The sequence below is a fragment of the Rhipicephalus sanguineus genome, chromosome 9, assembly GCF_013339695.2.
Source record: "Rhipicephalus sanguineus isolate Rsan-2018 chromosome 9, BIME_Rsan_1.4, whole genome shotgun sequence".
Lineage (NCBI taxonomy): Eukaryota > Metazoa > Arthropoda > Arachnida > Ixodida > Ixodidae > Rhipicephalus > Rhipicephalus sanguineus.
In genome coordinates, this window is record NC_051184.2 from 78,830,706 (window position 1) to 78,853,987 (window position 23,282).

Below are 23,282 nucleotides of genomic sequence, written 5' to 3' on the forward strand. Positions count from 1 at the left end.
CTGGATTTCTAACACACACGCGAATAGAATCGTATTAATTCGACATACTGCTAAAATTTCGACACCCTAAGTTCGTTCGTATTAAGAGGGTCATACACTACGCGTATTACAAATAATACATAGCCACTACGGTTCTTTATCACAACTGAAAAAAAATTTAACACGTCTGAATTGTACTTCATATGCCCTGACGCCAGCGCTTCAGGCAAGTACTTGCCACCAGGGTCCTGGAACCATGGCTCGTCGATGAAGAAGACGAAGACGAGACAGTAGTTTTAAATCTTCATATCTACAATTCTTGGCCAATCCCCCAGAGTGGGTGTGAGCCATGAGTAGAGGATCATCATCATCATCATCATCAGTCGGCCTGCTCAGACCAGTGAGACGTCAGCAATAGCACCAAGAACAGCACGACTATGAATAAGCAGGAGGGATCTGAGAGCATAAGGGTGCGCAAATGCTTTCTCTCTTTCATTTCTTTGTTACGCTTTTTCTAGATAAGGGAAGGGCTCCTAAATTTTGCGTTAAATTGTTACCATCTACAGGCTGTCAGGAGATGACAAGCTGGTGCTACCAATGCTACCTGCCATCGTGCTCTAGTGGTTAGGGTGCTCGACTGCTGACCTGAGGGTAGCGGGATCGAATCCCAGCCACCACGGCGGCCTTATAAATGGAGGCGAAAACGTTTGAGGCCGGTGTACTTAGGTGCAAGTTAAAGAACCCCAGGTGGTCGAAATTTTCGGAGCCCTCCCCCCCCCCCCCCCCTAAGGCGTCCCTCATAATCAAATCATGGTTTTGGGACGTTAAACCCTAACAATTATTACTACCGCATTGCTATGCGTAGGACGAGGACACACGATGCGGCTGGTTCGGCTTCTCGCCGTCGGTGGCGCAGCGGTTCGCGAGGCCTCAGTGGGTGCTGGTGTGCTTCAGCATGGCCGCCTTCGCTCAGGGCATGGTGATCAGCGGCTTCATCAACGTGTCGCTGCCCACGCTCGAACGCCGCTTCCACCTGCGCAGCGTCGAGACGGGACTCATTGTGGCCATGTACAACGTCGGCTCGCTCCTCCTTATGGCGCCCGTGACCTTCTTCGGCAGCGAGATGAAAAAGCCGCGGATCATGGCCATCGGGGTCGCATGCATGGGCCTCGGCTCATTCATCTACAGCCTGCCGCACTTCGTGGCCCCGCAGTACAAGTGAGATCAGTGGCAGCGAATAACTGGATACACCATCTACTCGAGCGCTAGTGAAATGGTATAAGGTACACTTTCAATGCCGGAGGCAATGGTACAATTCGCAATACCGCGGACAAGCGGATAACTAATCTATCAGTGAAGCACTTAGAGCCAGCGTTCAGTCGTGGACGGGCACTCATCTCGAAAGGCGGTGACATAAAAACACACAGGGCTCCGTATGCGTTCGCCTCAAATGACTCGAAGGCGAAAGCCACCTTCTTTTTTTTATCAGTCAGTGTATTGATCCTACCCGGCACCCTTTCTGTACCTGAAGTGTTTTTCACTGCCTCCAGGATGGGAACCATTGCGAGCTTCCTGCAACTCACCTGGTTTTGCACTGCCTTCATGATCGGTCCGCCTATGACCAGGCGACGATGTCATATGATGACGCATCGGGTGATGCCACGTTGCGTGACGTCGCAGTTATTCTTCACGTGATGACGATTTTTTTGGCATCACTCGTCTTGACGCCGCAGACGCGGGACGCCGACGGTCAATTTTCGCATTTGATGGAAACTAAGGCTTTCGACTTGAAAATGTGTGAAAGTATCTGAGCGGGCGTTGTTCACCCCAGCCTGGGTGAAGTAGCCGGGCAACTGTGGGAGTGAGAATTGCATCTGCAGGGTACATACCGTGGTAGCATGGATGCGTGCTCGTTTCCAGCCTGCCGTTCGGCAGAGCTAAGTTGAATACACAAACATTCGGAATAGAATGCTTATGAAATGTGAACAAGTGTTCGCAGGAACACGTTTATATTTACCAATGCGGTATATAGTAACCAACCTTTGTTAGTGCACATGGTAAAAATAGGACATCTGCTTTCCTGTGCAAAGTCAAGTTATTCGTCTATATCCAATCAAAACCAACTTTTTTATTACAGTCGGAGTGATCGTTTAGTTCAAAAACACCGTGTAACAGTGAGTAGCGAGAGTGTTTAACCAATGTTTGCTACAATCATAGAAACAATATTCAAAGAGTCTTAGATATACCGGTTATAATTGCAACTCTCTCTGCGCGTCTTTGAGGGCCCTGCGATCAACTTGCTTTGCAAGTTGATCGCAGTTGATCGCTTTGCAAGTTGATCAACTTGCCAGTGCAACGAAGTGCACTGGCAATGACAATTCATTGATTATTCAGTAATGACATACGTTGCCGGAACGTGGACTACAGCTTACGAAAATAACAACTAAAATCGCCTAACGAGGCGGTGAGGTTAGCTCCTATTTGTGTACAAAGTTAGTCAGGCCTATATGGCAATTGCTTCTGCAGTGTTGCAGCATTTCAGCATACAACCAGCAGTATTCAAAATAACAATTCATTTTTTACCTTATAATGTGCCCGAAGATTCTCTGCAATTCCGATGGTCTTCGGGACTTTGCACGTTGTTGGGGGTCGCGACATAAATGGTTGGCTTTACCCACACTTGGTAGAAAATACAAGGATATTTACAATCCATAGCTTCTTCAATCCCTGGAATCACCTGTAGAAACTTGTGTTTCTAATTGCGGCAAGGGTAGCCAAAATTTCATAACGTACGAGGTCGCTATTTTTAGGCCACGAAAACGGCTATAACTTATGTGACAGGATGGTGTTTAAGCTTGATGGCATTGTGTGACAGCCAACGTTGCAATGGACAATCATGTAATCACCTTTTAGTGTACAATGAAGCACTTGGAATTACAATTCTCTTTAATACGTCGTTGGGTTAACGCAGGTTTAGCCGACCTCTGAAAGACCTATGCCCGTACGTCAGTGGACCAACGTACGAACCCAGCGGCTCCCTTCGAAACTACCGCTTCATCTTCATGCTCGCCAACTTTGTGCACGGCTGCTCCACGGTACCTTTCTACACGCTTTCAGTGGCCTACATGGATGACAACCTGTCAGCCCAGAAGTCCAGCTGGTACATTGGTACGACTGGTGGAGCAGAGTTCCATCTGCTGGTTAAGTCGCCTGTGTAGTTAAGATCGACTACAAGCCGGGATAGAGTAAGCTGAGACCCTTAACTTGAAACGCAAAGGAAAATCATTTCTTAGTGATATTCGTGGGAAATAAAGCTCTTAAAGCGAAGAGGACATTTGATATAGTATACAAACTCCGAGCACCTGGCCTTTTCGTCATCAAAAGTACCCGCAGCCTGTGTAATTCGCGCTCGAGCTTTTCTAGCATGTTTCTTTCTGATCCTCTCACAGCGATGGCCTGAAATCAGTGTTTCCGCGCAGCAGGTCATGATGGCATATGAGGTACATGACCACTCAGAGCGCTTGATTATCGCTTGCCAATTTGCTTTCACATACTATAGCACGGGTTAGCAGAGACCTGATATTTGAGCATGGTCCCACAGCTTAGTTCAAGAAATACACAGCGACCTCTTATCGCATGTTGTGCTTATAATAATAAATTAATTGATACGTTATTTCGTATTTGATAATGCAGCCCAATTATAAGGCGGTTCTTTATAATTGGGCCTCACTACTGCCATTTCTTTTCTTCACTCGCAGGCATCTACTACACCGCAGCCATCATGGGGCCAGCGATCGGCTTCATTCTGGGAGGCACGTTTCTGAAAACGTACACTGACATCAGCGTAGACGCCGCGAGGTGAATATCGGGATATGAAACTGACTGTGAGATACTTAATTGTATATTCAGATAGAACGAAATGGGCTTGTCGATTGAAACGCGAACGTAGTGCTGTATAATATTTCGCCATTTATGAAGTGGTGAATATGAAAGGCCACAAACAGGTACAGCCTCCTCATTATCGCTTTTCATCAAACGAGCGTAGACCGACTGTTGCCAGCGCCGTCTAATAATAAGGTATTAACGATCAATTTTAGTACAACGAGGAATGCTTGAGTTAGTGTTGCGCAAGCTGCCTTTGCAGGGCGCTATTAGAATGTGTGTCTTGTGTTAATAATAATGAAAAAGACTGCATCCACGCATGACCTAAGCTCGAGACAGACACATCCCTCATGAAACTGCTGTTCATGTTTTGGAGACGCGATCCCGATTCGTACGATACAGTCTTTTTCATTATTATCCAAAGGAGGCATATATATTAATGGAGTTCTGCAGAGACTTAGCGTGCGCGACACGCCAGCGCTAACGCAAGCATTTCTCGTTGTACTAAAATTCTTCGTTAATACCAAGCTGGCTCGTGCGAATCGGAATCGCGACTGGAAAACATGAATACCATTCTCTTGAGGGATGTGTCTGTCTCTAGCTTAAGCTATGCGTGGATGCCCACGAACCTCGGCACTGGGCGATATCATAAATACTTCAAGGATGCCGATGCCTTGACGTTACTCGATCAACACCGGTGCGTGTCAAGTAATCAAAGTTAATTTGAACCCTGCAATTTTACGCGCCAAAATCGCGACGCGATTGCGCGGTGTTGTTTACTTGTACGTTAAATGATGGGTCAAAGAGTTGAGAAGAAAGGAAAGCGCAATAGGCGAGGACGCTCTGAACTGAAGGCAGCGCGGTTCCAAGTTCAGGTCAATTAAAAGTATATTTTATCTTGTGCCTTTCTGACGGAGTTTAGTCCGCTCGGAGTGTCCGGAACGCAACCGTTTAAACAACAATACGATGCAGTGCGGGACTCCAGGTTAATTTTGACCCCCTGGGGCTCTTTTAGGTGCATCTAAATCAACGTGCCCAGGTTGTCTGGCTTGTCGCTTTCACCTAAATGCAGTCACCATTGCCGCGAATACGAGTGACCTCGTGTTTTGCAACGTAGTGCCATAACTGCAAGGATACCATGGCGGCAACAATCACCGACGTCTCATTTCTACAACTACACTCGCTGTTGTGGCGTGTGCAGCATCGGCCTGTCGCCGTCCAGCACCGTGTGGGTCGGCGCCTGGTGGATAGGCTTCGTGGTTACCGGCACCCTGGCCCTGATTCTGTGCGGGCCCATATTCGGATTTCCCAAGAGACTACCGGGTGCGGTGGCTGTCCAGAAGCCGCTCGAAGTGGACGCGCGAGCGCTCAGGGGTGACTCGGTGCAGGTGCGACTCGCCGACATGCCCAAGGCCGTGCGTTACCTGCTGACAAACCGCACGTTCCTGTTCATCAGCCTGGCGGCCACTATCGAGAGTAAGTCTAGTTCAGTGAAGCAGCCTGATTCTCTAGGTCGCTGTTAGTTTTGTCCTGCAGCACACTGCAATTTGCGATTGGGCCGATGCGAACCACCGCTGACGCCTTGGCCGCCATTTTTAATTTGCGACCGGATGTTTACATCACGTGGTTTATATGCTAACGCAGCCAAAGTGCGGCTTCCCGTGGAGTGGTAAAGCGTTCCCCTATCTGGTGGCGGAAAAATTGGTCTCAGAACAATTTTTTCGCATCGGTCGCGCCGAGTGCTTTTCCGACAGCGGCGAAACGAGCGGATTTCTGGCGAGTTTTGCCGCTTTCGCCCCCTTCGAGCCCAATTGCGAATGCGCCTTAAGACATATAGAACAACTTATTTACAGCCGCATAACAGAGCTGTTTCTCTCTAAGCCAGAAAACGTACTTCGCTTAAAAGCGCGAAAGAAATCACAGTGTGGGTGCGAAACAAGAATGAGCGATTCCCTTGTGCGAACACATATCTGCTGGAAGAAGGCTCGCTAGCCTCCACTGCGTTGATAGCTATGTATGGAATGCAGTACTCGCTGCAATGAAGAAGACTAGTCACTTAGAAGCGCGTAGAACGTGTCTGTGTGTTCCATATTACGATTGGTGAGCAGGCACCATTCACTGCGCAGTCAGTGATAGGGACGCTCCATGCGAGCACTCGCCGTCGGCATCGTCGAGTGCCCTTTCCGAAACGCTGGCGCCAGCGTCAATTGCTGCTCGGCGATTTCTAATATAGGAAGAGTGGGCGTTCTTATGAGCTTACGATACTTGCGTCATGTTTATTAATTAATCTTTGACGTGTTCATAGACGCTTTCTTCTCATGATTTGTCTTGGTTCGCTACCTATGGAAATAAGTTTGCGGAATTCTTCAAAACAGCTTCACTTTTCTATTGTGGCCTGCCACATACGTAGTCTATAAATTACAGGGCGATGTGAAATATTTAAGGTTAGTAGCTTTGAAAGAGTATGCGTACTTGGAGACTAAGAACTTTTCTAAAAAAAAGGTCTTATGTTCAAACGAGAAGAATAACTAATTATAAATTTTGCGCGCAGTATCAGGTTGCCCGGAGAAGGTGCCGTAAGGAGAATTCCCTAATCGAAATCGCGTGCACCTAGCACCTGCAGAAGTCTCATCTGAGTAAATATCAACGTATGATAAGTACACAAGTTATAAAAACCAAACTCTTTCTTAATATTAGAGTATTATCCTTTTGATGTTTAAATAAAACAGGTGGCTTTCTGGCAGAGATCGAATATGAGTTCCTAAACTTTTCGGCCAGCAAAATTCATGTTAGCGTCATCATAATTATGTCTGCTGTGAAGTCGCTACAACTTTGGCGGTGAATGTTGTTAGGACTGCCGAGGCAGTTGGTATTGTTGTGAAATTTATTATACATACACCACAAGCCAAGATATGGTCACGTGGTCGTGACGCTTAAGAAGGCAACAGTCGGCGGGTTTCGAACCTGTGCCCGGGAAAGGAAAAGTCAAAGTACAAGCACCGTACACTGATAACGGCGAACAATGCGTCCACCGTCGATGATCTTATCTGCGGTAAGGCGCGTCGGCATTGATACAAACGGCATCGACCATTCGAGCCTTATCGCTGGTGCCCGCGTTAGTTCGAGAATAAACTGAACTGTTCGCGTTTGCGCACTCAAGTCTGCCAGAACATTCTAAAATAATCTAGAAGGATCCCAGACATTCGAGCGCGGTTTTCACAAAGCAGTGGTTATGCGCGTAGCGGACCATTTGCGTAGGAATGGCAAAAGAAGCGCATGGCAATGTGCCATCGGCGTCGGTGTGGTGGCCCGAATAAAGTGCGAACTCGATGTGATCCTTCGCTGTGAGATCTAAGGGCAGCAGAGAGAGCGGCAGCGCATTAGCACTCCAATGTTCAGTGAACTGCACAAGGCCACCAAAATGATTATTTTTAAGTTCCATAGTTACAGTCATTATGTTACTATCAATGCTTCACCTCTCGGGTGACACTAGGACTTTTACAGATTTTCGTAATATCGTTGGTCTGCATTTCAACGTTCAGAAGTCACAATGCTGTTACATTTTTCTTGCGCAGCGATGATCGGCTCGGGCTACTCGAACTTCGCCGCAAAGCTGTTTGAATCCGAGTTCGGCATGACCTCGGCTAACGCGGCACTGCTGTTTGGTGAGTGAAATCGGCGGCTCTGCTGTCAATCGAGTTGCTTTACCTAACACCGAAAAAAAATCACACCATCTCCCGCTAAAGGGGACCATGAGGCGATGCGGAGCAGTGTTTCGGCATGTAGAGCCCGCGTTTCAGAGGGGGAGTGGTGAGGGGGGAGAGGGGAGATGGGAAGTGGAGAGCGGGAGGGGAGAGAAGGAGATGAGAGGGGAGGGGAAAGGGAATGGGAGAGAGGGAGGGGGGAGAGGAAGTGGATAGGGGGAGGGGATAGGAGATGGGGAGAGGGGAAGTGAAGAGGGTTTGCGCATGCGCAGTAAGGGTGGTCACGCCGCACACCACCAGCACCACCACCATTGGATTGAACTCCGCTACAAGTTGCTTCACATCTAAAATATTCCCTAGCAGGCAATGGTGCTAGAGACTGCAACGACTTTCTGTTTTAAAGGACTGTCTTTTTTTCATCTCTGCGATACTCATATTCCCCTGAACTTTCATCTTAAAACCAGGAAGCCAAAAATGGGCACGTCAGTCACAGCGGTGTTATCAAAGTGATGTGATGTCTATGTTCCCGCGAGGCATCGGTGTTTCTTCCAGATTTGCCTTACCATCAAGCACCTTCACGATACTAAAAACGCATTTCCCGACCTACTTCAATCAACTTACATAGCAGAATGGCATGTCTACCAGAATAATATGTGACTGAATGCAATCGTACGATATTTAGAGAGTCTATACTTTGAGTAATTAGTGTTGCCATTTCTCAACACTTGTGGTTTGCTTGTTTAACTTCCTTCGTTTTCAGCTTTCTTTGTGCACATCCACTGCTGTTTGTGCAGTGGGTGTGTACAAGACAGGGCACGCCCTGTCTTTTTAGAATGAATACTTACCAACTAGCTCAGCTCTCTGTTATTCTAAGTCTCGCCTTGTTTTGTACTGCCTCCGTGATCGACCCTCCTTTGACCAAGGTAGGATGTCTTGCGTTGACGTCATCATGCGACGTTATGTCACGTGACGTCACAGTGACGCCATGATGGTGCCATAATAATGTCACACGTTTTGTCGATCCCTGACGCCATCACGTGATGACGATTTTTTGCATCAGTCGTCCGTGACGCTACTTGACTCCGACGCCGTAAACGCGTGGGACGCTGACGGTCAGTTTTCGCGTTGTGAGGCATCTAAAGCTTTCTCCTTAAATTTTTCGATGCTTCCGACGTGTTTGTTTGTCACAATCTCGAAATATTCGTTCAAAAACCGTTTCTAATGAATACCTTCGAATGTTACCGAAGTGTCGAACGTATGATGGCCTTGTACGGAGCCGAACAACTTTTTTTTCTATAATTTGCAGTACCTTCACTCCCTCCTGTAAAGAAGTGTAAGGTGTATTAAGGCGACACCCTTAGATGCCTCATCAAACGCGAAATTTGACCGTCGGCGTCGGCCTTCCGTGGCGTCGAGGACGAGTGATGAAAAAATGTCATCATAGCGTGACGACTTCACCATATGAAGTCACGGCGACGTGACAGGTTTTCCAAACTTGCGACGTCGTTCGGACGTCATAATGGGCACACGAGATGTCATGTGACGTAACGTCACATGATGACGTCATAAAATGAGATCGTAGCTTGCTCAAATGTGGTCCGATAACGGAGTCAAGGCAAAACCACGTAAAGTGCAGAAAGCGTTCGAAGGGTGACGGGGCAGGATGAAAACGTCGACTGACAAGAAAAAGAAGATGGCTGTCGCCTTCGAGTCATCGTGAGTAAATCCTTAAGAGACCCTGTGAGCTTTAATCCTAAAGCTATAGGGGATGTATCTAACGCCAGGGTCATGGAAGTGCCGCTTTGTAGTTAAGAAACCCCTTTTAGATGGCGGCAGTGAGTGAGGCTGCAGTTGTTTACCGTAGCAATTAGTGCGATTGCCCAGTTTCTGAGAATAAAAAAAAATTGATATTCGACATGGCGAAGATAGCTACTGCAAAGACGACGTTAATATAAACTTTTGTCACCGTCTGCCGACAGTTGCAGAATGCGGTTATTCGAGAATTGTTTCCGCGTGTTGCTCGCTCCTATCGAACAAGTGACAACGCTATGTGGCCTATCCGAATGCGACAGCAGGCAGCTTCGCCAATGCAGGGAGCAAATATTGCATATTTTGTCCTCGAAACTAGTCGAGAAGCAGTTCAATGTGTTACACTCAACCAGGCCCATAAAATATCAAGTAAATACAGCGTTACAATAAGCGCTATAATATTTTTCACAAATGTGTGTGCTGAAAGCGGCCCTGCAGCACTTTTACAAGTCATCAACGAATGACTTCATTAAATGGTTTAATTGTCTCATGAATCAATTCCCGCGAAAGCTTTTAAAATGCGGCGAGTACGAGAGGAGTTACGGGCATTTCTCGCACGCTTCAGGCGCTTTCCCTTTCTTTTCGTCCCAGCAAGGGCACTGAAAGCTGCATAGGCAGGTGTGACAAGATGGAAAGTCAGCGCGCGTTCCCAGTGTGCGTCAGCGCGCGTCACCACCCAGTGTGCGTCAGCGCGCGTCATCACCTTGAGCGCTTTTTCTATATTTCTTCTTTCAACGCAGGGCTTACGTTCAGCGGGATCGCGAACGCGCTGGTGTATTTTCATACTGTGTGTGATTATTGCACTTTTGAGTTCAGCGGCACGTCGTGGCGACGCGCTGTGGCCGCGGTAACTGTGCAGCTGAGAATGCTCAAATAAGGCAATGGCCGTGGATGTTGTGTTTACTACGCGGTCATTTTGTAATATGGCATCATTTCTCGAGTGAAAATCAAGCGACGCCTAGCCCAATTTGAAAATAATTGTAAGTGTGACTCAAATGTTCTCAGGAGCCTCGACTATACCGATCGGCAGCGTTTTCTAACCATGCTCAAAAGGTGTTGCTGGGCCCTTTTATTATATGACCTCCTGTGCAGTCGATAAATGCAATCTACAGGAGTGACGTAACGACGTTCGCAGGCATGATCGGGATTCCCAGCGCGTGTTTGGGCTGCTTTCTGGGCGGCTACGTGGTCTCAAAGCTGAACCTGAGCTGCGCCAGCATCATCCGTATGTGCATCGCAGTCTCCGTGTTCAACTGGTTCGTGTTCTTCGCGCTGCTCAGCTCCTGCCCGGACATAAACTTCGAGGGAGTCGACAGAGAAAGCAAGATGTGAGTGCTTCACATTTATAAATTGGACTTTTCAAGCGTAATATTAGGATGTAGCGCACCTAACAGAGGGCACGAGAGAACAGGAGGGCGAAACATTCACGGAAGCGTAAACTGCGTAAGCAAATACGGGTTCTAGCTATGATTTTCCGAAGGGAGCCGTGGTCATTAACGGAGTAACGTTATGTGCCTCCCTGAAGTGATTCTTCTTGTACGGTTACTTCGCAACTTACCTATTCGCTGTTTTAACAGCGAAGCGGAAGCTTTTCGTGCTATCGGTGAGTTGTGCTCCGTCGTTCAAATTTGCTCAGGTGGGTATGCGCCACAGGAATTGGGCAGGCCCCACTACCGAGAACAGCAGCTGCGAGCGTTGAACGAAAACTCTGCTCGGCGAAGTGGAGCACGTGAAACACGTGAAAGGGAGAGAGAGAAAAAATGACCGCCGCCGTAGCTCAGTGGTAGAGCATCGGACGCGTTATGCGAAGGTCGCAGGTTCGGTCCCTGCCGGCGGCAAGTTATCTTTTCGTCCACTTTACTTTCTTCACATTTATATTCTAAATACTACAGATAACACCCCCTATACTTTCCTTGGCGTTATTGCCTGTTGGTTTTCATTAATATTGTGTCTAACAAAGAAAAACGAGCCCTTAAAAGTCATCTTCTTTCCTTCATTGATAGCAAGGGTCTCGTTCTGGCAGACTTGATGCCTTCAGGTAGTATGCGAGGGATTATTGGTCAGCTGCCAGCTCGTAAAAAGATCACGTGCTACGTGACGCCAGAAAGGCAGAACAAGAGTGTTCCACACTCGCCGCCATGGCTGCGATTGACGCTGACTAACACTCCAAGGTTTAAATGCACGTATATACCCCATATGTGGACGGGAGGATGACCGCCGCCGTAGCTCAGTGGTAGAGCATCGGACGCGTTATTCGAAGGTCGCAGGTTCGGTCCCTGCAGGCGGCAAGTTATCTTTTCGTCCACTTTACTTTCTTCACATTTATATTCTAAATACTACAGATAACACCCCCTATACTTTCCTTGGCGTTATTGTCTGTTGGTTTTCATTAATATTGTGTCTAACAAAGAAAAACGAGCCCTTAAGAGTCATCTTCTTTCCTTCATTGATAGCAAGGGTCTCGTTCTAGCAGACTTGATGCCTTCAGGTAGTATGCGAGGGATTATTGGTCAGCTGCCAGCTCGTAAAAAGATCACGTGCTACGTGACGCCAGAAAGGCAGAACAAGAGTGTTCCACACTCGCCGCCATGGCTGCGATTGGCGCTGACTAACACTCCAAGGTTTAAATGCACATATATACCCCATAAAGTGGACGGGAGGATGACCGCCGCCGTAGCTCAGTGGTAGAGCATCGGACGCGTTATTCGAAGGTCGCAGGTTCGGTCCCTGCCGGCGGCAAGTTATCTTTTCGTCCACTTTACTTTCTTCACATTTATATTCTAAATACTACAGATAACACCCCCTATACTTTCCTTGGCGTTATTGTCTGTTGGTTTTCATTAATATTGTGTCTACAAAGAAAAACGAGCCCTTAAGAGTCATCTTCTTTCCTTCATAGACAGAAAAAGAGATTAGAAAGAAACAGAGAAAGAGAGCGAAGTAAAGGGAATAAACATATAGAAAGACAGAGAAAGAGAAAGAAACAGGCACGAAAAATAGAGAAAAAACTGACAGCTAGAAAGCAACAGAAAGAAATAAATAAAGAAAAGGGGAGTGAGAGAGAGAAAGAGATAGATAGAACGACCGGGAAAGACACACAAAAAGAGTGAAATAGACAAAAGAAACAAATGCGAAAAAGCGATAGAGAAGACAGAAAGATAAAGAAAGGGAGAATTTATATAAGGAGAAACTAGAAAAAGAGAGAAAGGGAAAAACAGAAAAAAATGACATAAAGGGCTAGGAAGAGAAAGACAGAGATAAAGAGAGAAAGAAAGAAATTGAAAGAACGAAATAAAATATAGAGATCAGATCCCACGCGTTGAAGGAATCGGTTTCATGCGAAGCAGTCGGCGAGTACTTGTATGCTGTATTTTATGGCTTTGAGCCAAGCGTCATGAGGTGGATCGACGTCTTTTTGTAAGTGTAGTAGCTGTGTGCACATCGTGGGCTTACCAGTCACGTCGACAACACTGGCGTTTGAAGGGGAACTTATGATGCGACGTAACGTCAGCCCTCACGTTAGAGCACATACATCAGTATTGTCGAAACTAAGTGCAGGTTATGGTGCAAGCATGCCAATATCATTGTAACTTTCGTTAGCGTATTCCTCCGGGGTCGAGAACGCTTGAATGTAGCTTGCCGAATGTAGCGTTTATAGACTTAGATAAAACGGAGCCAACACTGGAACCACAGACGTTATCCTGACATAACGCCTGTTTCGTGGCAGTACATATTTAGTGTTTATTGCTTTATCAAATTAGATAGCCCGCACCAGGTCCACAATTGGCGTTGCACCGATATTACGCCGGCATATATAGGGTGTTCTTCCAAAGCAATGTCTAGACGGCGTGGCTCTGTGGTAGAATACCTGATTGCCACGCAGAATACGTGGGTTCGATTCCTGCTGGGATCCTGATTTTAATTCTTTCCATTCGTCGGTCAACGCTGCCGATGACGGTTTTTCTTCACACTCTCTCATTTAAATTATCTGTCCTCGCCGTTCCTGGGTAGATATAAACTGCCAATCACCTGTGGCGCATACCCGTACGCCGCGGCCCGTGGTAAACGGGCATGTGCCACACTTGTCTGGAGGAAATGGTATGACGGCATACGCGACAGGATTTTTACGTTATTTATGACATGACCCGACAGTCATATTCGTCAAATCCTCTTACCCTCCCACGTCAATTTTGGTCTAGACCAAGTTAAGGCATGAGATCACCCAGACGTGGGCGGCTAGATAGACATACGTAGATAGAAACGCTCTAAGTATCGGAGGTTCGCTAAGAAATGCTTCGCATTTAAAAGAGATACGAGAAAGAAAGAAAATGCGAGAGAAGAAAGAAGGCCTGCGGCACAGTCAGAGTGGAAGCTGGAAGAGCGGCATTTCTAGAGCCCGTTGTAAGCTCTCTTGGGACTACTAATACGAGTAGATATGCAAGGTACGAATCGTCCTAATTTTTGTGAAGTTGGAAAGCACCCACTGCGCCATTATTCGTCATTCTGCGGAGAATCGATATACCCGCTACACATATGTAAGGCATTATGTGCACTTTGTTGATGCTGTTGCTGATGACGAACAGGGTTGCCGTTGGGTGGATTTGAAAAGGAGCCAGAACTCAAGTAGCCAAAGTAGCCACTCCACTTAATTGTATAGCCAGATTTGTAGCGAAATAGAACAGAAGCGGTACTATGATTAGAGTTACTGAATTATCGAACAATGAACATTTTGAAAAAGCAAGGCCACTGAAAGAAATCTGCGATGTTCGCGTGCTAATTTAATACTTATGGCACATGTTGCCTGTGTTTATCAATTTTGAAGTATCGCTCTGTCGTGTGAGACCCCGCTGAAGTAACGCTCATTTAAGCTCCCGAGCGACTTAAAAACCGGGCTGCCAGGTTGGTATTGGTGTGGTTTGGAAGGAGTGAGAACTGCACTACGAGGAAGGCTGAGCTTAGATAGAAATCCCTTCCTACCCGTCGTAACAGGCACAGATTAAAATTTTTATATGCAACTTACTGTAATAAACTGGAAATAACAAGGAAACTTACCTAAAAAAACCTTATTACATCTCAAAGTGTACTGATTATGGTTGCAGAATACTGTAGGTACCCTGCCACGACAAAAATGTAAGCTAACTCAGTGGAACAGCATGACTGAAAACGAAGGGCAGAGTGTGAACGATGCATTTTATTGCATATTGTAACCACTCTGCTGTAAGTTCTCTGGTACTGCGTGTTAATAAATAAATAAATAAATAAATAAATAAATAAATAAATAAATAAATAAATAAATAAATAAATAAATAAATAAAATCAGTGCGCCTTATAGTTTATGAGGAGTACAGATTTCATTATAGATACAGAGTAACTTACAAAATCCACCCAAGATTGCATTTGATTAGTGGAGTTTACATACCACCAGTCCTTCTTTAAATAGTGAAATGTTGTTGAAGATGAACAGCCCAGCTTCATTTTGTTTAGGATACCAGTTTTTATGAAGTTCACGCGAGAACACGGGTGGCGTGCTTCAGACTTAGAAGCTAGGTCCGTAGCTTCCGCATCGATGGCGGGCACCGTGAGCAGCGTCAAGCGTTGGCCAGCATACACGCAACTTCGCTGCTTCGTGTTTGCATGCGCGCCACTCCATGCGTCTGCGTGCCTTGATGCGCTCCCGCCTGCTCGTGGCGGGAGCTGCATGGGCTGGCGCTACAGGAAAATTTGAAAACAGTGTGTTTCATATGGAAATGATAAGAACAATGGCTACTAAATGCGCAAAAAAAGTGCGTTTTTTTCAGTTTCAGTAAAAGTGCACTTGGCCCTTTTATAAAAAAAACTATAGAAAAAACGCCACATATGTTAACTTCGTTCCTTCCCGATATGAAACCTCTATAGGGTCTTGTTGTGAAGGAGTTTCAAACACCGGCATGATTACGTGGTAGAATACTGGGTTGCAACGCAGAGAGCTCAGTTTCGAATGCCGTTCCATCCTAGATATTTTTTCTCATTTCGTCTTTTTTTTCTTATTTCGCATGAAAGCGGTTACGTACATCGGCTGCGGCGGCCGACCACTACAGCGCCATAAACGGCTGTTGTCATGATCTCATAACAACTGGCGCTGTAAAAAATAACGAGAAACAAAGACGGCCACCCAACGGCGCCATTTCTTCAGGCTTGGCACCACTAGCGCAAAGCTGCCATATTTGTTTGCATATAGACACCCGTGTGATTTTCCGGTTATTACCCCGGAGACGGGGCTGGCATAGGTGTGTGCAAGCTGTGGCAGCACGGCTACACATAAATTCGTTCGCCAAGAGTCAACAGTAATCAATCGCAGCGTGTCAACAGCATACACATAAGTACTGCCGTATAAAATTGCACTTTTGTTGTGCTTTACGGTTTGTTTTTCATCCCAGCTAGGCTTAAAGAAGAGAGTCCCGAAATGTTTCTTGGGACCAAGGTTTGAGTGCTTTCAACAGGTGCATACGAAACTTCCTACAGCAGTTTGTAACAAAACTTTTTGGACGATACTTCGGCCCTGCTGGGTAAGACGGCGGCAAAAATAGCGCGTCCGCATGGGAAGATTGGCAGGGCCTAGTTCCTTTATAAACTACACCCTTCTTGGCTGAAAGCTGAACTTTTCACTTGTAAAAGAAACAGCTGTATTTTAAATGAAACGATCACAAATCAGAAGGCGTGCGCGAAGTGGTTACCTCCTTTACCGTGCTCAGTAAGGCACATATACTTGGGAACCTATAGGATGCCAGAGCGTAATAGGTGCCGGATGAATTTTTGAAGAAGCAAGAATGATAAACGCACAAAACGATGTATACAGTAAATATTATTGCCAATGCATCCACATGATCGGTGAGCTACAGAGTTGGCCCTGGTGTTATATTTGATTGCACAGTCGTAGCGGCGGCTGCTCACGCCGTAACGCTTGACATATCCTTCATTTTGTGACAGTGTACTCACGTCCAAGTGCAGCAGCAGCTGCGCGTGCCCGCTCAGCTTCAATCCAATCTGCGGTCGGGACTTGAAGATGTACATGTCGCCGTGCCTAGCCGGCTGCCGCAACGAGACCCAGGACCCTGTGGCCGGAACCACGGTCAGTGCTTTAGCCTTAAGCACGCATGGCTGTCACACGCGCGGGGCGCATACCCCAGTGTACGACCATTATGTTCTGCCGTCTTCAGGGATTATGAAAGAGAAGGAAAATATAAATTCATCACAAGAGAAGAAAAGGCGCGCAAACACAAAGGCAAAATAAGAGAGACTTCCATTTGGTGCCTCTAACAAAACTACCTAACCGTACATATGGAATCGATATGCAAGCATGCATGCATGCGGCGCGTCAAAAAATGACGAGGCGATGCCGTTTAATAGCGCCCCCGTGGGCCCTTTTTGCCCTCTCGAGCGGTGATAGTAAAGCCTCTGCCACGCTGAAGTAGCTCAGAGATGTGCGTACCACTTGCGGTAAATGGTGTATATAAATAGCTCACCGTTAGTACGGCGAGCTATTTAGCTAAAGCATACGCCGAGCTAACGCATACGCCGTTAGGCCTATGCGCGATGGCCGAGCGGCTAAACGCCTCGCGCCACGGAGCGAGAGGTGGCAGGTTTCAATCGCAGGACGCATTCGAACCCAAGATTTTTTAATATTTCTTAAAGTGCATCTACCTCGAATTTTCACTCACGGATAACCCTGATTTTTCGCTCACAGCCAAAGACGTCGACACCGGAATTCCTGACAAACGAGCTCTTTAAGGCTATCGCGATAAAACTGACAATCCAATAAAACAGCCTGCCACGCCTGCTGCTTCGTCAAATAATGATGTACGCGAAACCCTGCAACGCTTCATTATTCTCATTACGTTTCTTTTAATCATAGATAACACCATCTGCATTAAATCTTTTGTTTACTTCAGTTTGGCACTATTGCTACTAAGCCTCAGTGTCCCAGGGAAGTTGGTGGCAACGCCTCGATGAGCTAAGTGTTCGCCATTGCAGCGGTGGTATAGAGGGTGCGATCTGGTACATGTCGGCGTCAGACGAGGGCGGTTAGGGCGGTATTAACTAAAGCACGCCGTTGCTATAATTTCATAATCCGGAAATAACCCTGATGCATTAACGCCCTTTCTATTTTAGTGAATATGAATTAAAATTTTGCAAGGTCGTATCGCTTCATGGCTATAATAAGCACACAGCGCACTTAAAAGGAGGACAAAGGAGCGCTTGGACACTACGCAAGCGCTGATACGACTCCAGCTAGACGACAATGCGGTTATGAACTCATACTAACTTTCCCGTATTTTGAGGCTTCTACTGCTCGACAGGACACCAAAGGAACGATAACACGACACTCCCTTCCTTTGTACACTTTTGTAGCGCGCTGGTTATTTATATTCGCTGTCATTGTGGCGGCAAGTTTCAAGATGTTAACCCTCACCTGCAGTTGTACACTGAGTGCGACTGCATAGCCTTGGAGGGAGACAGCGACAACGACGTAGTGGAGGCCGAACGGGTGCGCTGCACGCAGGAGTGCTCTGCGTACTTCATCTACATGGCGGCCACCTTCTTCTGCCTCTTCAGCACGTTCTTCATCAGTGCGCCTGGCATCAGCGTCACCATCAGGTTGGTAACCCTTCACCTAAGGTCTTGCTGTTGCGTGAATCGGGAAACATTATGCTCGCTGATACATTAGGATAACGTGACACGCGCATCACTGCGCGCAAGTCGGAGTTGAAATTCACACAGTATTATTATGTATATATATGCCATCAATACGCAATGAAACGGCAAATATCAGTTGGTGAGCTGCCACGTCGTCTGACTGAAACTCTGAATGCGTTCGCAATCGGGAGCAGAATATTGTGGTGTTCACAGTGATTGCACTCACTCGTTCGTTCTTGGCTTACCATGTTCAGTATACCGATATCGCCTTCAAGGATGTACAGCGCTACGCGCATACACCCACTACAAGATAGGGTGACGTGATAAAATGGTGCTTGCGTCTTCTTGTTTCGTTAATGTAGTCTGGGCACTGCATACACTCGGAGATGTTTCATTAACTAGCCCCAGCAACCACTTTGTTTGACGTGACGCAGTCGGACCGTTTCGAGCGTCTGCTATATGCAATATTGAGACCAGGGGCGTAGCCAAGGGGGGGGGGGTTGGGGGGGTTCAACCCCCCCCCCCGAAATTTTTCAGTTTTGCTTGCGTATATATACAGGCACACATACAAACGCACGCACGAACATACATAAAGTATAGTTGAATCCCCCCCCCCCCCGAAAAAAATCTTCTGGCTACGCCCCTGATAGAGACGCATCAGAAAAACAAAGCATTGCAGCTCTTCGCTGACGTGATATCGGAAGACTGGTAGGATAGCCGCGTTATAGAGGGCATAAGAAATGGACAAGAAAAGGCGAACGCCGTAACAGGAGTGCACGCGTACAGAGATAGCATGGAAAAACATTACACGCATCTTGATATTTGCTGCTATTTTGAATATTTGCTGCCCACGATATGCAGCGTAGAAAGTTAATCGAATTGGCATGGGTTCAGTAGGTATACGTCTTGGCGCGCAGGTTGGTCAAAGATGGGATTGACTGCTTTACTGGCAAACGTGTTGGGCAGTGTCAAAATGCTGTACGATTTAACTTGGAAGAGGTGGTCGAGGCGCTTGACTTTACTAAACAGCTGCCTTCTTTGAGCCGCTTTCATAATGGAACTGCGTTGATGCAAAGTGTTTCATTCTCGACGCCATTTCTTTGCGCAGATGTGTCACAGCCAAGCAGAAGTCGTTCGCTTTAGGAGTACAGTGGGCGTGCATCCGGTTCTTGGGTATGTGGTCTTGGTGTTCGCTTTTCTTTGTGGGTCGTCAAGTTAAACGCTTTTGGGTCGTCAATTAAGCGTCAAAAATGATCGCTCCAATCCACGCTGTGAAGGTGGTTGGACATTGAAGTTCTAAACGCCACACAGAACGATCACCTATTGTGACGTCGCTTGAACGGTATTCCGCATTAGAATCGTACAGAAGTGAGATTGGCGTCTGACCTTCACCGGAAGTGATAGCCAAAAAGTGCGTCTGGTTCTGCAGACCGGCCATGCATATTTCATCGTACTCGACGCATTCATAGCCACGAGGCATTGCTTTGGGTAATCCAAGTCGTCGATGTATTTTAGCATCTCGACCTCGTCTTCGTCTATCTCGCCTTCGTCCAGGAGACATTCAAAGGTCTGTGGGTTGAAGCGATTGCTGTTGAACATGTAGAGCGGGCTCTGGAGAAGAACGTATAATAAATTTCAAATCTGCATCCTTGAAACGGCTGATGACTCTGTAACTTCCTCAGTTAGGCTGAGCGCATACGAGGAGCGGCGTCCAGAACGTCTATTAAATTTAGAATCTGCACACTTGAAATGGAGCGTCCGAGCACGAAGCCGTTTTTTTTTGCCCACGGAGACGAAACAATTGGCGGGTATACAGGCATGTGCAGTAAGGTAGGGAGGTGGGCGAGTTGGAACTTATGCATATTGTAAAAAAGTCAGTGCAAACAAGACACAAGAAAGGAAGGACACAGTAAGGACCATTTCTTTGACGTCACCTAAATTTTCTGCGCAGGCTTACGTTGGTTTTCGTCGTGTTCTCTTTCCGTTTCATTAAAACTTCAGTTGTTAGACAGCGCTTGTACTGTGTCATTCCTTTCTTGCGTTCCGTCTTGTTTGCGCTGACTTTTTTACAATAGGTATGTGCAGCCTAAATGATCTTGCTAGGCCGCAGCCACACAGCGCCTGGCAACGGATTCTAAGACGAGTTTCCGCTCATATGTGCGTTCGTGAAAGATGGCGCGCACTAAGCGCAAGGCAATATCTCTAGAAGGGAAGCAGCAAATTTATCCGGATTTCTGGCAAGCTCTCGACCTTCAATGCTTCTGAAAAAAAAATATGGGCATTCGCAGTCGACAATTTAATCGATCTCCAGTTCTAGAGAGGGCTTCAGTCATTCAGACTTCTTTGAAAATTTCCGACCTTTGTCAGAATGTTTCAATAATTTTACAGCTGCATATGTAACCATTACTGAAGTGTTCAGTGTTCGTTAGCATGAAATGCATTGTTCGACCCGATTCACTTATTGTTGGTGGGTAACTAGGCCAGCACGGGGCAAAGTGTGGGTATGTTCTTTCCGATGTTTTTTGCCGGTCCAGATATAACGATGACCGGTTAGAACGATCGAAATATATGGTTTTGTCACTATCGTTGTACAGTAAAATAACACTTGAGCGAACGTCACTTAAATGACACATTCAGTTGTACGATTCTTTTTTTAACTCACCCGAAGAAATGCCATTGACCCCAGTGCGAACTCACTTCATTTGAACCAAATTCAGTGAATGCCGCATTTTAGCTTTACAAAAATCTTCCGTGACACCACGCAAAGCCTCCTAGGTCATGTTGATCAATTTAACAAGTAGAACCTCACTTTTTTGCAGCATAGTTCTTTCCGTGGCCCTCTCGATCAGCTTCGCCAACGGCGTTCCGCAGGAGTTAATCACGCAGGCCACAATTTTACGTTCACAACGGCGGTTGGTCAGCAGAACACGAAACGTGGGCCCCAATTAGCCTTGAACTCAATTGGGCGCCTACATATTTTCGAAGCCAGCCAGAATCATAGCCGCAGCTATAGCTGCAGCCATAGCCCTACAACGAAGTGGTCGTTATCACGAGAAGCATATGTGTCTGGGCGAAAAACTGGATGTTATCCGTAGAAGCGCTGACGCGCTTTGAAGGAACTGAAGTCATTTTCTACCCAGCAGTGTGTTGTTCCAGAGAAGGTTCGTGAGAGCCTAGACACAGTAACCCAATGCGTGACCACCGCAGTCTAGAGAGCACAAGTGCAGCAATATATACTTGTATTTTTCGCAGTATCTTGCCTTTATTCGTGTCCCGTCCCATTGCGCAGTTTTGACCAGAATGAACTCGTACCAACTCGCCCAACTTTCCACGATCCCATATAAGCATAAATTCACACGCAAATGGCCGTTATGAAAAAAAGAATTGCTGAAAGTTTGTTTGAACACTTGATGGTTCCTTCAGCTTGCGACCTTTCACTCTAAGAAACTCTTTCCTGAGGTCCCTTCAATTTCGTTCACATGAAGATTCACTATAAGTGGATTGCACTGTAAATCTTAAACAGAAAAGACCTAACCTCTCCAACAAACGCAGGCACCATCCCGGCGCCACTAATCTTCGGGAAGACCGTGGACATGGCCTGCGAGATCTGGTCGTCCGTCTTCAACGGCGAGACGAACGATTCTGGCAACTGCGCCATTTACAACAACGCAGCGCTGAGCCGCAACATGGCCACTCTGCTGGTGCTGCTGAAGACCATGTCGGTGGCTCTGTTCGCGTGCGCCAGCCTCTCTTACCAGCCGCCCACGTCGCCGACGTCGTGAACGCAGCTTCCGCTAAAAAACTGCCGATATAGCTGCGGATCAACGCCGTTCACGTTTACTGCGCGCATATAAACATCTACCTACTGAGTGGGAACAGTTGCAATTACCGCTGTAAAACACACATTATTAGTAGTATACAAAAACTCATTTAGATTACTTGCAGCTACTAATTATTACTCGATTGTTCATACAGCTTCAAGAAAGAAATTTAAAGCGATGAATAAGAAACCCGGTGATCTTTTTTTATTACTTATTTGCTTATACGTGCCCATGCATCCAAAGCGATTGTGTGTGGCTTTCTGAATGCAGCTGCAACATTTCTACTGACAGCAAAGCTTTATAGGCCAGGCGAAAACAAAATTCGTTTCTTCTATGTCCGCGAAAACTCCTAGCGCCATAGGCGTGCGTAGGCGTCCCCATTAGGAGGGGCAACGTCTGACCACCGACGCCGACACCTACACCGGAATTTGTGCGAAACGAGCTCTTTAAGGCTATCGGGTTAAAATGAAGCCAGGACATGCCTCCCGCGACGGCCTGTCTTAGGTGCCCGGCTTTCCGGTTGCAAAAGTGGGAAGTAAACAGCTCTTGTAATGAAACAGCAGTGGTCCTCGGCCGCCGTGATGGTCAAAAATCCGCATGGCCCTAACCTTGCGCTTCAACTAATGATGGGACAGGTCCGACTAAGTTGACGTATGGGCAAAACATGGCACAACCATCAGATGAGTATGGAGGGGGGGGCAACCATCATGCCCTCCTTGGGCGTGCGCCTATGCCTAGCTCGTATGTGCCATCGAAATCGGGCAAGTGCCACTACACACCACTGGGCCACTAAAAGTGACGGGAATATACGGGGGCATATGCGGGCGGAATATACAGTGCCGTTCGTTCTCTGTTCGTCTTTCTTTACGCGGTGTCGTTTACTTCAAACTGTGCAACACCAACTAGCCCTACGTGGTGCCCTTTCGGCAAACACCAGTCAAGATTTCTGGACTTTCTTGCGGGCCATGAGCCTGAACGAAACATTGCAAAGAGTGTAGTCTATGTTTGCGTGTGTGTGTGTTGTATGTGTTATGCGGTTATCAGTGTATATATCGTAATTATCACCCAGCACCTGGAGTAGCATGTCAGGCGAATCACGTCACGAAAAGCCAGGCTAACATCTCCAGCTTTTGCTTAAAACGTGTCCCCCTATCTCTCTGGACAGACGTAAGCAGTTATTTAGAAGGACTTTAATGAAGCGTCGTGATTAACCAAGTGGTAAACACCGTGGACACACGCTTCAGCTTCGTCGATTAGCCCTGTGCACGGAGTGCATTGCCACAATTTTTTTCATTGAAGTTGTCATTCCCTCACTGTCATTTGACACTGCAGTTTGTCGCAAATTTCTACTGAAATTCGCTTATCATGAAATAAGCAGGTTTTATTCCCCTCCTATCTCTTCATTTCCAATATG

General features: G+C 46.8%; 1 protein-coding gene across 1 annotated transcript; it reads left to right on the forward strand.

Annotated features, from left to right (window-relative positions):
• Window positions 1-416: 416 nt before the first annotated feature.
• On the forward strand, window positions 417-22,069 carry LOC119405661 (solute carrier organic anion transporter family member 4A1-like). Its single transcript, XM_037672502.2, has 11 exons — window positions 417-449; window positions 845-1,197; window positions 2,951-3,147; window positions 3,738-3,837; window positions 5,063-5,337; window positions 7,437-7,526; window positions 10,510-10,702; window positions 16,341-16,482; window positions 17,830-18,008; window positions 19,156-19,220; window positions 21,600-22,069. The coding sequence occupies exons 1-11, from the start codon at window positions 417-419 to the stop codon at window positions 21,827-21,829; spliced, it is 1,857 nt and encodes a 618-aa protein (XP_037528430.2). The 3' UTR covers window positions 21,830-22,069.
• The last annotated feature ends 1,213 nt before the right edge of the window (window positions 22,070-23,282 follow it).

Excerpts from the sequence above, each read along its gene's own strand:
- LOC119405661 (XM_037672502.2), top strand. The coding sequence starts at position 417 with ATGAATAAGCAGGAGGGATCTGAGAGCATAAGG. Across the intron at positions 5,338-7,436 it reads CCTGGCGGCCACTATCGAGA|CGATGATCGGCTCGGGCTAC; the intron begins GTAAGTCTAGTT and ends TTTCTTGCGCAG. Across the intron at positions 10,703-16,340 it reads GTCGACAGAGAAAGCAAGAT|TGTACTCACGTCCAAGTGCA; the intron begins GTGAGTGCTTCA and ends ATTTTGTGACAG.